Genomic DNA, 13,640 nt, shown 5'->3' on the forward strand with positions numbered 1-13,640 from the left:
TTTTTTCCTCCTCCTTGGATGTACAATATAGGACACAGAAGTTTTATTACTTATAGGTTGTATGCATCTGCCTTTAGGGGATTGTACACTCGCAAAAAAAAGCTGTAGAGACCATCTATATGGTAGGGCTCTTAACTCTCTCACAGAAGCTTACCTCTAGGCGTTGTGAATTGACCACACGTTGCTATACACATTCAGGGTCATAGTTTTCCTGCAGCAGAGCCCTTTCAGGTGTATGCCCATCGTGGAGGGCGAAGCTAGAATGGGTTCTAATCCCTTACAACCTTGCCCATAGTGTGAAGACATCTCAGTGCAAGGCTTGCTCCCTTTAAATTTTGAACCAAGGTGCTGGTTCCTCTCTGCTAAAGCTATGGAGGGGCCAGGCTGTGACACTTTAAACAATACGTTACAGCCATAGTAGAATGGGCACCACAACCATTTAAATTTGGCATTTATCTGGTGGTGTGGCTAAAGTTCGTCAAATCGGGTGCTTCTGCGCCTCTTCTTGTTTGGTCGCTTTACTGTGCATGCGGCTCCGAATTTTTTTTATTTTTTTTTTGCTGTACTGAGGGAGCTCGGGAACTACAGATGTGGACTGACAGCACACCAATCATTGGATGCTTGCCTGGGTTCAGCAGCCTATAATGACGGGACAAAAGACTTCATTTCCCTATATGGCCACACTCGGCACATGGCTTCTGGCAAGGGTGTGGGGTTTTGGTTTCTATCCACATGGCCCTACAAGTACCCTATGTTTGGCTAGTTGCCCCCAGTCTGACTCCCTGCCCTCCTCTAGGCACTCTGCTGGCTCTTTGCCTGAACAACCCTCTTCCTACTTGTCCAGGGAAGAATTTTTATGGGCAGATGTTTAGTCCTATTAGAGGCCAAAGATAACTGATCTCAAGCAAGCCCCTTTTTAGCCTTCTCTTCTGAGCATCTTGCCTTTTGTTGCAGATATACTGCTTGACAAGTAGAGGCATACTTTCCTTCCTCCAGTCTGATGGTAGTCAAGGCCAAATGCTGGTCTAGGCCAAAGGGCAAATTTTCAGGTGGAGGTGGTACATTGACCTAGAAAGACTTGGTTGTTGGCTTTAATAACCATGTTGGATCAAGCAACTGTTTCACAGATTTGCATAGCTACAAATCTTGGTTACATTCTTTAAGTTCTACTAGGTAAATGTTGCGACCCAATCTAGTGCCGACTTTGGACATAACGTACTTCAGGCAGCTGCTGGCAGTCCCTGGTTTTGTTTTCTTGGGCCTGTAATTGTTCGCTGTTTTTTTCCCACTCCTGTTTTTTTAACATAACGAAGGTTAAAAAACGTATGTCTCTCAATAGAGAGAAAAAGATTTGATTTTTGTACTATTTAAAATCCTTTTCTTCAAGTCCATGAAAGATCCCATACTGCTTTTCTACAAAACTGAGGTATGCTGGTAGTGAGAGGGATCATCCTGGGGTGGTCTACAGTTTTGAACTTTGTCCACTTCTCCTACAGGCAGCAGTATAACGTGGAAGTTATGAACATTCCATGTCTTTCAACAGAATCCAAGAAAATAATTTTACAGTGAATATAAAAATCCAATTTTTAAATGCTTTTAATTGTTCATTTCTCATCAATATCTATTTTCATAGTCGGACAGCAGGTGGGGCCCTTGGCTTCTTTAAACATGCTTTTTTGGTGTAACCACCAGTTTAACTTGTTTTTACAGAGCTCAAAGTGAGTTTTGATAGCACATACACCCCGCTTCTTGTAAATGGTGATCTAAGAGCTTATTGAATTACTAGAACATAAGATGTTGGTCAAAAGAAACTACATTATTTTTTTTTATTTTTTTTTTTTGGTTTTAGAATGCTTGATGATCTGTCTGATAAGTGATTTGTAATACCTATGCCAAATCTGTAATTTAATAGGGCACTTATTCCAGTTTTGCATCAAAAGGCCAAGAGGGGTACACCGCATCAAGCTAAGCAGGCAATACATTGTATCCATGCTATCTTCTCCAATAAAGAAGTGCAACTGGCCCAGATATTTGAGGTAATTTACATTATTTTCATGTCTTGAATTGTTTTTAGTATGCTGGTCTTTGAGTCGTGTCATTTTTTACTCTGGCGCACTGTTGCGTCTCAGACTTGTGTGGGGTGTGTTCCCCCCTGAATTTCTGCAAATGCATGCATAACTTATGTTATACATACATTGGTGTTCAGATGTTAAATTAATAATTTGTTCAGTGGAATACTCCTCACATTATGGCTGGTTTTTATGTGTATTTTTATAGAATTAAAAAAAATACTGTGCTTTTAATGTGTAGCTCTACTTTTGCAGTCAAATGTGAGAGACCCCCACTATGTGTTCTCATTAACACATCATACCTAGAAGTTATGTAAAAATATGGATGTTTGGAGCAGATTTATACAGGACTCGCAGGCTGTTCTGAGCAATTTCAAAGTCGGGACAAACCAAGCTAAAATACTTTAAGGACTTGTTCACACTGGCCCGCACGGTAATGAGCAGAGTTTTTTTTTATTGTGCAGTAGAGGTTAGTGTGAGGTCTTGCAATGCATGTTTCGGTGAATCGCACTACTTTTCTTTGAAGTGACACTTCATGTCTCCATAGCAGTGTGTTGACATGTGGTTCCATCTACTGCACTGTGAAAAAACATTGCAGGTTTGCATTTCTCTTTCGTTCATAGACGGACACAGCCTTCATTGACCTTAGGGTTATGCTTCTTCCTACCAGGAGATTTAGGCAGAATTCTACAGCACTTAAGGTGTTAAAAACCTTTCCTTCATGCCGCTCCTCCCAGGGGGCGTGGCTCCCCCAGGCATAACCCACACCCTGCTCTAGCAGCCTCAGTTTGTTTTCTGCCTAACGACAGGAGGTCAGGCTCTCTCTGGAGTTCCTGTACTCTGGAGTTTTTTCTTGCGATTTTTCTCGCTTTTATTATTTTGTTCCTGCATTTTTGAATCCTGCGATTCTTCTATCAACAGCCGACTGGGTGACAGGCTGGGTCCTCGACCCTTGTAGTCCCCCCATGTTCGGCCTTCGAGCGTGTGCCGGCCCTCAGCACAGCTTTGGGACGTCCACGACAGGCCCTGTTGCTCCAGGGGCGGCCGGGGAACTTCGGTTCTAGGGCACACATATGACCGGTCTCTATGGCTGTGTCACAGCGTGTCTGGCCGACAGCCATGCCGTTTACGGACGCTGGTTCTGTCTGGGATACCTCCAGCCAGGTAGTCGCAGGACGGGTAAGTAGTGGTCCCTTACTCAGGTAAGTGGTCTGGCTGGTGTTTTCCCTGGGGAGGTCGACTGAGGGTCCGCCCTGCTTTCCTCTCTCCCCTTCCTCTCCCTCCTTCCCCTGACTGGGTAGTGGCTGTGAAGGGGGGCCTCCTGGGTTTTCTTTGTTACCACCGGAGCCCGTGTGTTGTTGGGGGGACTGTGTTGTTACTCTGGGGGGTGCTGCTGTGTTCTATGAGTTTTTTTACCTCAGACGGTGGCCATCTTGGAAATCTCCTTGGTAACGCTGTGATTCTTCCCTGAGGTAACAAAGCACAGCCAGTGCTGCTGTGTTCTATGAGGTAATTTTTACCTCAGACAGCGGCCATCTTGGAAATCTCCTTGGTAACGCTGACAGACACAGCACAGCCTCTGGTATCTTGTACAGTTTTAGTGCTGTAACAGTTTTTTAGGCCTCTGGTCTCTTCTACCAGTTTTAGTGCTGTAACAGTTCTAGTGCTGTAACGGTTTTTAGTGCTGTGAATCTTCTTTTGAGGTGACACACATCACAGCCAGCACATCAGAGCACACCTCAGGTTTTTTTCAGCTCCCTCTGCAGCTGGGTGGGGTGGTGAATACCAGGGGCCCCCATGCTCTGCAATAGCAGCAAGGAGGTGACCAGTGGGGGTTTTTTTTTTGTCCTGCCTTGCACGGTGCGTGACTCAGAGCTGACACTATGGAACCTGAGCCAGGTCTTCCTCTCAAGCTATGCCTGAGTTAACCCTTAATTCCCCTTCCCCTGCCACATCTGTTATGTTGGCTGTCCTGGGTTTCTTGCCAGGTTTGAAGCAGCTAGTGCCCGGATGGGGGGTAAAAAAGTACCCCCTCCCGGAGCCTGCTTCTGGGGATGACACAGAATCGCTGTTTTTTTCTGGTTCTGTTATGTCAGAGGCTGCGGGTTTAACCCTTATGGATAGTGAGGATGACTCTGCTGCAGTCGGTTGCTGGCAAGAATTTGTTGGAGCTCTTGTTTCTGCGGTGCGTGAGACTCTAAAAATTGAGGATGTGGCGGAGACACCTCCGTGTCAGTACCAGCAGACTACCACGCAACGCTGAAGGGTTTCCTTGTGTTCCTTATTTGGACAATGTTATACAAGGAATGGGATGCGCCGCAAAAAGTTTGTCAAAAAACTTTGCAACCCGTTACCCCCTTGGGGGGGCTTTAAAAAAAAAAAGTAGGTCTCTCCTCCGCCAGTGGACCCCCCTGTGTCCAGACTGCACAAGGCCACCACGTTGCCTGTGGAAGGGGCTCCTGCATTTCAGGATCCCACTGATGGAGTGGAGGCCGTGGCCCGCTCCCTATTCACGGTGGTGGGTTCGGCGGTGAGGCCGGCTCTGGCCGGGGCCCTGGTCAGGCCCCAACTAAAAGGGCGAAGCTCCTGCTGCAGGAGCTGGAAGAAGGACCTCTAAGGAGGCCTTGGTGATGGCCGTTAAGGGTGAACGGTCCTTTTGGGACTTCCCTGAATGGCATCATTGAGGATGCCACGGGTGGTAAGCGCATGCTGTTCCCACAGTCTGGGAAGGGCTAGGGACCTCGCCCTGTGCAAGGACCCTCCTTGCCTACCTCCGAGCGTTTTTTCGCTCGCCCTGTGCGGTGGGGGTAGGTCTACATGGTGCTTGAATCCCCGCTGCGGGGTAGCAGCGCACCTGATACCGCATGCCTAACAAGTCTGCGGACATACCTGCTTCCGCCTGAAGGTCTGCTCCCGCCCGTGTCTCGGGTGGGAGACTGGCTTCGCATTGTAAAGTGTTTTCCTTGGGGTAAAAGATTGAGTTTCTCTCTTGTCTGCGAAACAGGTTTTTTCCTCCGGCTTCTGGCCTCCTCCGGTTCGCCGGTTGACTCTGTTAGGGGCTGTCCAGGATCTTCTGGTCAGGGGAGTGATTGTGCCAGTTCCCTCGTTGGAACGGTCTCGGGCTTTTTACTCCATTCTGTTTGTGTCCCCAAGGAGGATGGGGCCCGGTCAATCCTGGGCCTCAAGTCCCTCGTTTGTTTTGTCAAGGTGCAAACTTTTAGGTGGTGTCGATTCGCTTGGTAATAGCGGCACTCCATCAGGGGGATTTTCTGGCATCCTTGGATGTCATGAACGTGTACCTGCATATCCTCAAACCACCGGAGATTCTGTGCTTTGCGGTCGGGGGGGACCATTTTCAATTGGTGTCCTTCCCATTCGGCGGGTTTTCGCCAAGGTGCTCGTCCCGATACTGGCCCGGCTGTGACAGCGGGGGTTTGTTCTCATGGGATGTCTGGACAACATTCTCCTACGAGCTTCTTCGAGCTCTGCATTGGTGGAGCCGTGTCTATCACGTGTCAGGCTCTCCGAGTGTTCGGCTGGTTTCTGGATTGTCCTGTAATCGGTTGATTCCGTCTCAGGGACTGCAATACCTGGGACTAGTCCTGGATTCCTCAGGGGAAAAACACTCCCGCCCCGAACGGAAAAACTTCAGACTCTGCTATCTGCTGTGCAGCAGTTGCCGACCCAGAAGCAGTCATCTCTGCGATTCTGCAGGAAGGTTCTGGGTCAGTTGGTAGCCTCTTTCGAGGCGGTTCCGTATGCCCAATTCCACGCCAGGGTACTACGGAGGGAACTGCTGTCGCGATGGGACTAGCTTCCGTCATCTCTGGATTACCAGATTCAATTGAGTCATCTGATCATGTCTCCCCTGGTGTGGTGGCTGGTGTTTCCGGTGCTTCGGGCCGGAAAGTCATTTTTCTGCAGGCCACTGGACAGTGGTCACGACGGATGCAAGCCTCTCCGGTTGGGGAGGGGCGCTTGGGGCACCCGGTCAGCCCAGGGGCACTGGACTCAGGTGGAGTCCTGCCTACTAATCAACGTTCTGGAGCTCCGAGTAATCAAGCTTTGGTTTGCCAGGTGGTCCCTGGATCTACAGGGCCGACCGGTCAGGATCCTGTCCGATAACACCACGGCCGTGGCGTAGGTTGATCATCAGGGAGGCACACAGAGTTCTGTTGCAGCGACGGGGGTCGCGCGCGCATCCTTTCGGTGGGCCGAAGGGTCTGTTTCGGCTCTATCGGCCGGGTACATTCCGGGAATACGGAATTGGCTAGCCGACTACCTAGGTCGCTCTGCACTGGGCCAAGGAGAGTGGTCTCTCCACCCGCAGGTGTTTTGGGGTCTGTGCCGAAAGTGGGGCACTCTGGACGTGGACCTTCTAGCGTCCCGTCTCTATCGGTAGGTGCCACGGTTCGTGGCCAGTTTTAAGGACCCGTGGGCGGGCGCGTCAGGCGCGTTGGTGGCTCCTTGGGGTCACTGTCGCCTACTTTACACCTTCCCTCCTCGAAGCTTCTTCCTTGCCTGCTGCGCAGAGTAGAAGCTGTAGGGATTCTATCGGTCCTGATTGCCCCAGATTGGCCGCGTCGCTTCTGGTACGCGGACCAGTAGCGTCTTCCCCTGGGAATTGATTTTCTGTTACAGGGTCCGATCTTCCACCCTGTTTCACAGCCACCGGCCTTAGCGGCGTGGCTGTTGAGAGCCAGGGGCTTAAGGACCGAGGCCTATTGGGCTCGGTGGTCTCTACCGTGCTGCCTGCACGGAAGTCTACCTCCACGTAGGTTTTTTTCCTCATACATGGAAGGCCTACTTCTCTGTGTGTGGGGAGATGAACTGGCACTCTCGTACATGCGTTGTGTACAGGGTTCTGCTGTCTTTGCAGCAGGGAGTGGTTCAGGCTCTCGCCTTACGTACGGTTAGGAGCCAGATTTCTGCTCTGGCTGTTTTTACTTGCAAGCGACCCTTGGCATCGCACTCCTGGGTGCGTGTGTTGGGTCAGGGGGTCTGGCAGGTGGCCCCTCCGGTGCGCCCTCCATTACCCCCATGGGACTTGAATTTAGTCTTTTCAGTGCTTCGGGATGCTCCCTTTGAGGACATTCGGGAGGTTTTTTGTTTATTGTCACAAAAGGTGATTTTATTTCTGGTAGCAATTACTTCGATCAGACGGGTGTCTGTCTGTTCTGGCGGCCTTGTCTTGCAAGGCTCCCTGCTTGGTCATCTGTAAGGATGAGGTGGTGCTGCGGCCGCAGCCGTTTTTTCTCCCTAAGGTCGTTTCGGCTTTTCACTTGGATGTGGACATTGTTCTTCCATCCTTATGTCCTCGGCCGAAATGCCAAGAGGAGGCCACTTTGCATCCTCTGGATGTGGTTCGGGCACTACGAGTGTACTTATATGTTACGGTTCCGTTCCGGAAGTTGGGCTCACTGTTCGTGTCGGTGGCTGGCCGGCAGTCTCGTCGGCCACTGTTCCTAGGTGGTTCCGACGGTTTGTGCTTCAGGCCTATGCCCTGAAGGGGCGGGCGCCCCCCTTTCGGGTCACGGCGCATTCGACCAGGGCGATCGGGGCCTCTTGGGCTTTCCGACACCAAGCCTCTGTGTTACAGGTGTGTAAGGCTGCGACCTGGTCGTCGGTCCACACTTTTTCAAAGTTTTATAAGGTGGATGTGAGTGCATCTTCTGATGCCTCCTTCGGCCGCAGGTGTTACAGGCGGCAGTTTAAGGTTGGAGTTCCTCCGTTGAGTAACTCCGGTTTTTGTTTGGGGTGTAACCTGTTTTTGCTGTGTTATTTTTCCCACCCCTCGATTTTTTTGACACTGCTTGGGGACGTCCCTAAGGTCAAAGAAGGCTGTGTCCGTCTATGAACGAAAGAGAAAAAAGGATTTTTGTACTCACCGTAAAATCCATTTCTCATAGACGGACACAGCACCCACCCCTCCTTTGTTTGTACTGCTTGTTACGAACTGAGGCTGCTAGAGCAGGGTGTGGGTTATGCCTGGGGGAGCCACGCCCCCTGGGAGGAGCGGCATGAAGGAAAGGTTTTTAACACCTTAAGTGCTGTAGAATTCTGCCTAAATCTCCTGGTAGGAAGAAGCATAACCCTAAGGTCAATGAAGGCTGTGTCCGTCTATGAACTCAGAGAAATGGATTTTACGGTGAGTACAAAAATCCTTTTTTTTCTGCTGTACACCAAACATTACACCAGCATTGTGGTTTGAAGGGGGCACATAGAAAACGCTTATTTGACCAGTGCGGGAAAAAATACACCAGTAATTGGACTTTGGAGAGAGATAAGTAAACACTATAGATGTGCCCAGGTCACATTTCATGAATGAGGTTTACATCCACTTGTTAAATACTCCCCAGTTCTCTCCTTGACATTACTCTGAAGGGGAGGCAAGGTAGATCTTGACATAAAATGTTGATTATTATTATTTTTTTTTATTTTTTTTTTTTACAAACCTGTCATGCTTGCCTACTCTGTGCAATGGTTTTGCACATGGCTGCCCGATTCTCCTTTTTGGTTCCCACTCAGTGCTCCTCCTCAGCCAGTGACCCCGATGGCAAGCTGCTTGTTATGGGGGTACTAGTGCTTGCCACTCCTGAGCCCCACTCCATAAGACACAGAGCCATGACCCGGCCCCCTCGCTCTCTCCTCATTGGCTCGCTCGCTGGCTATGATTGACGGTAGCAGCCAACGGCTCCTGTTTCTGTCCCAGCCAGTGAGGTATGAGACCTTGGAGAAATTCTGCTCTTGTGCACATCACTGGATTGAGAGAGTGCTCAGGTGAGTATTTGGGGGAGGGGGTGCTGCACACAGTTTTTTTTTTTTTTTTTTTTTTTTTTTTTTTTTTACCTTAATGCATAGATTGCATAAAGGTAAACAAAATCTTGGGCCTTTAAAATCACTTTAGCCTGTTGCTGACCAGGCGCCCTCAATATACTGCAAACCGCTGTAGGTATACCCGCCGTCTGCATGACGATCAGGTTCAGGCCAATGTTTTCTGGCTTGGACCTGCTGATTGGTTCAGGGGAATGGCAGACTGTCCTTTGCCTGTGTAATGTAAACACGGGGTAAGTGATGTCGCCTCCTCTGGTGGAGCCCTTTTCGTTTCCAGTGCGAGAGGAGAAGACCTCTACTATGATTACACAAAGCACTGCACTGACACCAGTACACGTAGGCACGCTTTTCACCCCCGTAAGCCAGTACTAGTGCCGATCAACCTTCTGGTGAACTGGCAAGCACCAGCGGCCTAGTACATCCTGGTTGTAGACAAGCCAGCACTGCGGTAACACTTGGGTGTCCTTTTATGAAAGTGCGGTAAAATACCGCTATTCAGTTCTCAGGCGTTCTCAGGGGAGATCGCTCTCCTCTGAGTGCCTGTTTATGAAGCTATGTAGATTGGTTCTCATGTTGAGATGAGGAGCGATCTACAAACGGCTGGAAACTCCTGAGAACTGCTTCTCTCACTATAATCTCGCGTGATGTAGCGGGATTACAGTATGAGGAAGTGAAAAATACAAAAGTTGAACACGAATCTGCACACATTATACACCATATATTAACCACTTAAGGACCGGACCAATATGCTGCCAAATGACCCAAGGGGTTTTTACAATTTGGCACTGCGTCGATCTAACAGACAATTGCGCGGTCGTGCGACGTGGCTCCCAAACAAAATTTGCGTCCTTTTCTTCTCACAAATAGCTTTCTTTTGGTGGTATTTGATCGCCTCTGCGATTTTTATTTTCTGCGCTATATACAAAAATAGAGCGACATTTTTGAAAAAAAAAAAAACAATATTTTTTACTTTTTGTTATAAGAAAAATCAAATAAACTAAATTTTAGTCAAACATTTAGGCCAAAATGTATTCAGCCACAGGTCTTTAGTAAAATAAAAAATCGCAATAAAAAAAAAAAAGCTACCTAGCGGGAACAGCGACACTAATACAGCGATCAGAAAAATGATCGCTTAGTGACACTGGCAATAGGGAGTGAAAGGGTTAACTAGGGCGGTGATCAAGGGGTTAAAACTTTATTAGGGGGGGTTACGGGGGCTACCCTGGACCTAACATTAACTGCCTGTCACACTGACCCTAAATGCAGTGATCAGTACATATATGATCACTGCATTCAGTGACGGGGGGGGGGAGACAGATGGCAAGGGGTTAAATGTGCCTGCGTGTCCTGGTGTCAGTGTAGTGTTGTGCAGACTCACGGTGTGATGTGATCTCTCCTCAGGGGCCGTTTGAAAATACCGCCGAGAGGAGAGATCACATCACTTCCCTCTTCCTGTGTTTACACAGGAGGAGGAAGTGACACGCAGGGGGAGCGCGCGGATTGGCTGAAAGCGATCAGGAGGGGGCGGACAAAAACGAACAGCCGCCCCCTCATCCCGGATCGCTCGGACAGCCACGGGAACCGCCGCAAGTACCGGGGGGGGGTCCCGACCGCCACCCCCCCCCCCCCGACCCACGTCTAGGCAGGCACGTACAGGTACGTTGATGTGCCTGTCCGTGCCATTCTGCCGACGTAAATGTACATGCGGCGGTCCGGAAGTGGTTAATAAAATAATAAAGTTACATTCCCACCAAACAATATACATTAACCGAATTATTAAAAAACATTGTTTTTTTCAATATTTAAAGCTCATACATGTGCCTATTTAAATGTGAATGGTGTATAGTAAATGAATGGAATCCCACATATGTAATGCAGCTATACACCATTCGTTTAAATGAAAAATACATTTATAATCATTATTTTTTTTATTTTTGTTTATCAAGTATACAAATCTAAACCCTGTATAACTGTAATAGAACAGTCCATGGGTAAAATCATATTTTAGGGTTTACAATTTATTTTTTATTTTTTTACTAGGAGGTTTACCCTAAAAACCACTTTCTCTAATTACACTGGCCCCCCACATTACAATACGATTATGCCTGTTATGTTTTTTTTTTGATGCTGTACATACCTTCGTACAGCTAATTCACCCGTGGCTCCCGGGTTGCGAGTCCCGCGGGAGTGGGCGTTCCTCACATGCTGGTGATTGACGTTTTGACAAAAAAAACAAGCTCCCCCCGTCGCGTAAGCCGCGTCACGACTGGCGAAAGGAGCCGAACGGTGAGTCGGCGCTATACTGCGCCTGCGCATCGCCGTTCGGCTCCTTTCGCCAATCGTGACGCGGCTTACGCGACGGGGGGAGCTCGTTTTTTGTCCGTCCCTGTCCCTGCTGAAGAAAAGCAGGTCCAAACCATGATGCTGCCACCACCATGTTTGACAGTGGGGATGGTGTGTTCAGGGTGATGAGCTGTGTTGCTTTTACGCCAAACATAACGTTTTGCATTGTTGCCAAAAAGTTCGATTTTGGTTTCATCTGACCAGAGCACATTCTTCCACATGTTTGGTGTGTCTCCCAGGTGGCTTGTGGCAAACTTTAAACAACACTTTTTATGGATATCTTTAAGAAATGGCTTTCTTCTTGCCACTCTTCCATAAAGGCCAGATTTGTGCAGTATACAGGGACTGATTGTTGTCCTATGGACAGTCTCCCATCTCAGCTGTAGATCTCTGCAGTTCATCCAGAGTGATCATGGGCCTCTTGGCTGCATCTCTGATCAGTCTTCTCCTTGTATGAGCTGAAAGTTTAGAGGGACGGCCAGGTCTTCGTAGATTTGCAGTGGTCTGATACTCCTTCCATTTCAATGTTCTTGCTTGCACAGTGCTCCTTGGGATGTTTAAAGCTTGGGAAATCTTTTTGTACCCAAATCCGGCTTTAAACTTCTCCACAACAGTATCTCGGACCTGCCTGGTGTGTTCCTTGTTCTTCATGATGCTCTCTGCGCTTTAAACGGACCTCCTGAGACTATCACAGTGCAGGTGCATTTATACAGAGACTTGATTACACACAGGTGGATTCAATTTATCATCATTAGTCATTTAGGTCAACATTGGATCATTCAGAGATCCTCACTGAACTTCTGGAGAGAGTTTGCTGCACTGAAAGTAAAGGGGCTGAATAATTTTGCACGCCCAATTTTTCAGTTTTTTTATTTGTTAAAGTTTGAAATATCCAATAAATTTCATTCCACTTCATGATTGTGTCCCACTTGTTGATTCTTCAAACTTGTTTTTTGAAGCCTGAAATGTGGCAAAAGGTCGCAAAGTTCAAGGGGGCCGAATACTTTCGCAAGGCACTATGTATGTGTGTGTGTGTATGTATATATATATATATATATGTATGTATGTGTGTGTGTATGTATGTATGTATGTGTGTATATATATATATATATATATATATATATATATATATATATATATATATATATATATATATATATATATATATATATATATATATATATATATATATATAATAATTTTTCTAACCTGCTCATTTTGGGGTGTGTAATAGTGGGGAATATGTGTTCTGACTGTATGGCTGCTTGTGTGTGAAGCATGGAAGTCAATACTCGGCCAGCTTCGGCTTCTCTCTCTGATTCTCCACCTCTGAGATGGTGAATAAGAAAGTGAGAATTCTGTCACAGATCGCCAGTGAGGTGCTGAGATCGCACCTTCATAATCTGGCTGTTTCTGTGACAGTCAGTTAGATTCTCACTGTGCTGAGATAATCAGTGGAGAACATGTTCTCAGCTGATTACCTCGGCTTCATAAACTGTATGACCTGAGATCAGCGGTGAGAGTCGGGATCACCGCTGATCTCACTTTCATAAAAAGACACCTTGGTGACGTGATGAGTTCTATAAGTGCAGTTCAAGCTAGTGCGCCGCAGCCACCAAGAATTCAAAGACCGGCTCATAGCCCATATTGTCCTTCCCCTTGTGTTTGCTAATACCAATTGGCAGCCCACCACTTCTGCAGCTAGCTATGATTAAGCACCAGTGAGAGCGGTGTGAAACGCATTTGCAATTGATACGCTGGTCAATTTAACGCTGCAAATCCAAATTTGACACTTGCCAGAGAATTTGACTGGAAACCTATAACTGCTCCCGAATTGAAGACCTTTTTGGGCTTATTCCTCATGGGCATACCTAAAGAGAGTTGCGGTCATATTGGTCCACTGACCCAATTCACCATATGCCGTGTTCTCTGCTTCCATGACCAGGACTAGTTGCTAAAAAAAAATCTTGCGGTTCATGCATTTCAACGACCATGAACTCAGTCGTCCTCGGGTTTCTGTTTTTGGGGGGGAGACATGGCTGCTTTTTTTGGGGGGGAGACATGGCTGCGTTTTTGGGGGGGGGAGACATGGCTGCGTTTTTGGGGGGGGGAGACATGGCTGCGTTTTTGGGGGGGGGGAGACATGGCTGCGTTTTTGGGGGGGAGACATGGCTGCATTTTAAAAAAAAGTATCGGTAATTGGTATCGGCGAGTACATGGGGGGGGGGAAAAAGTATCGATACTTGTACTCGGTCCTAAAAAAGTGGTATCGGGACAACCCTAGCGGAGACCCGAATAAGCGATGCAGAGGACATTTTACACCCCTTACAGCATGTCACAGATGATCTCCAGCGCCAAGTTCACCAACTTCATTCCCACCATTACGAAATGGAG

General features: G+C 47.8%; 1 protein-coding gene across 5 annotated transcripts in view; it reads left to right on the forward strand.

The window, feature by feature from the left end:
• Positions 1-13,640, forward strand: part of PDS5A (PDS5 cohesin associated factor A) — a 150,955-nt gene that overhangs the window by 86,151 nt on the left and 51,164 nt on the right. For all 5 annotated transcript variants that reach the window (XM_040335080.1, XM_040335088.1, XM_040335085.1 and 2 more), the window contains one exon: positions 1,913-2,036. In XM_040335080.1, coding sequence (XP_040191014.1) covers positions 1,913-2,036 — 124 coding nt within the window. The remainder of the gene's footprint in view (positions 1-1,912; positions 2,037-13,640) is intronic.

The sequence above is a fragment of the Rana temporaria genome, chromosome 1 (assembly GCF_905171775.1).
Source record: "Rana temporaria chromosome 1, aRanTem1.1, whole genome shotgun sequence".
NCBI classification, from domain to species: Eukaryota; Metazoa; Chordata; class Amphibia; order Anura; family Ranidae; genus Rana; species Rana temporaria.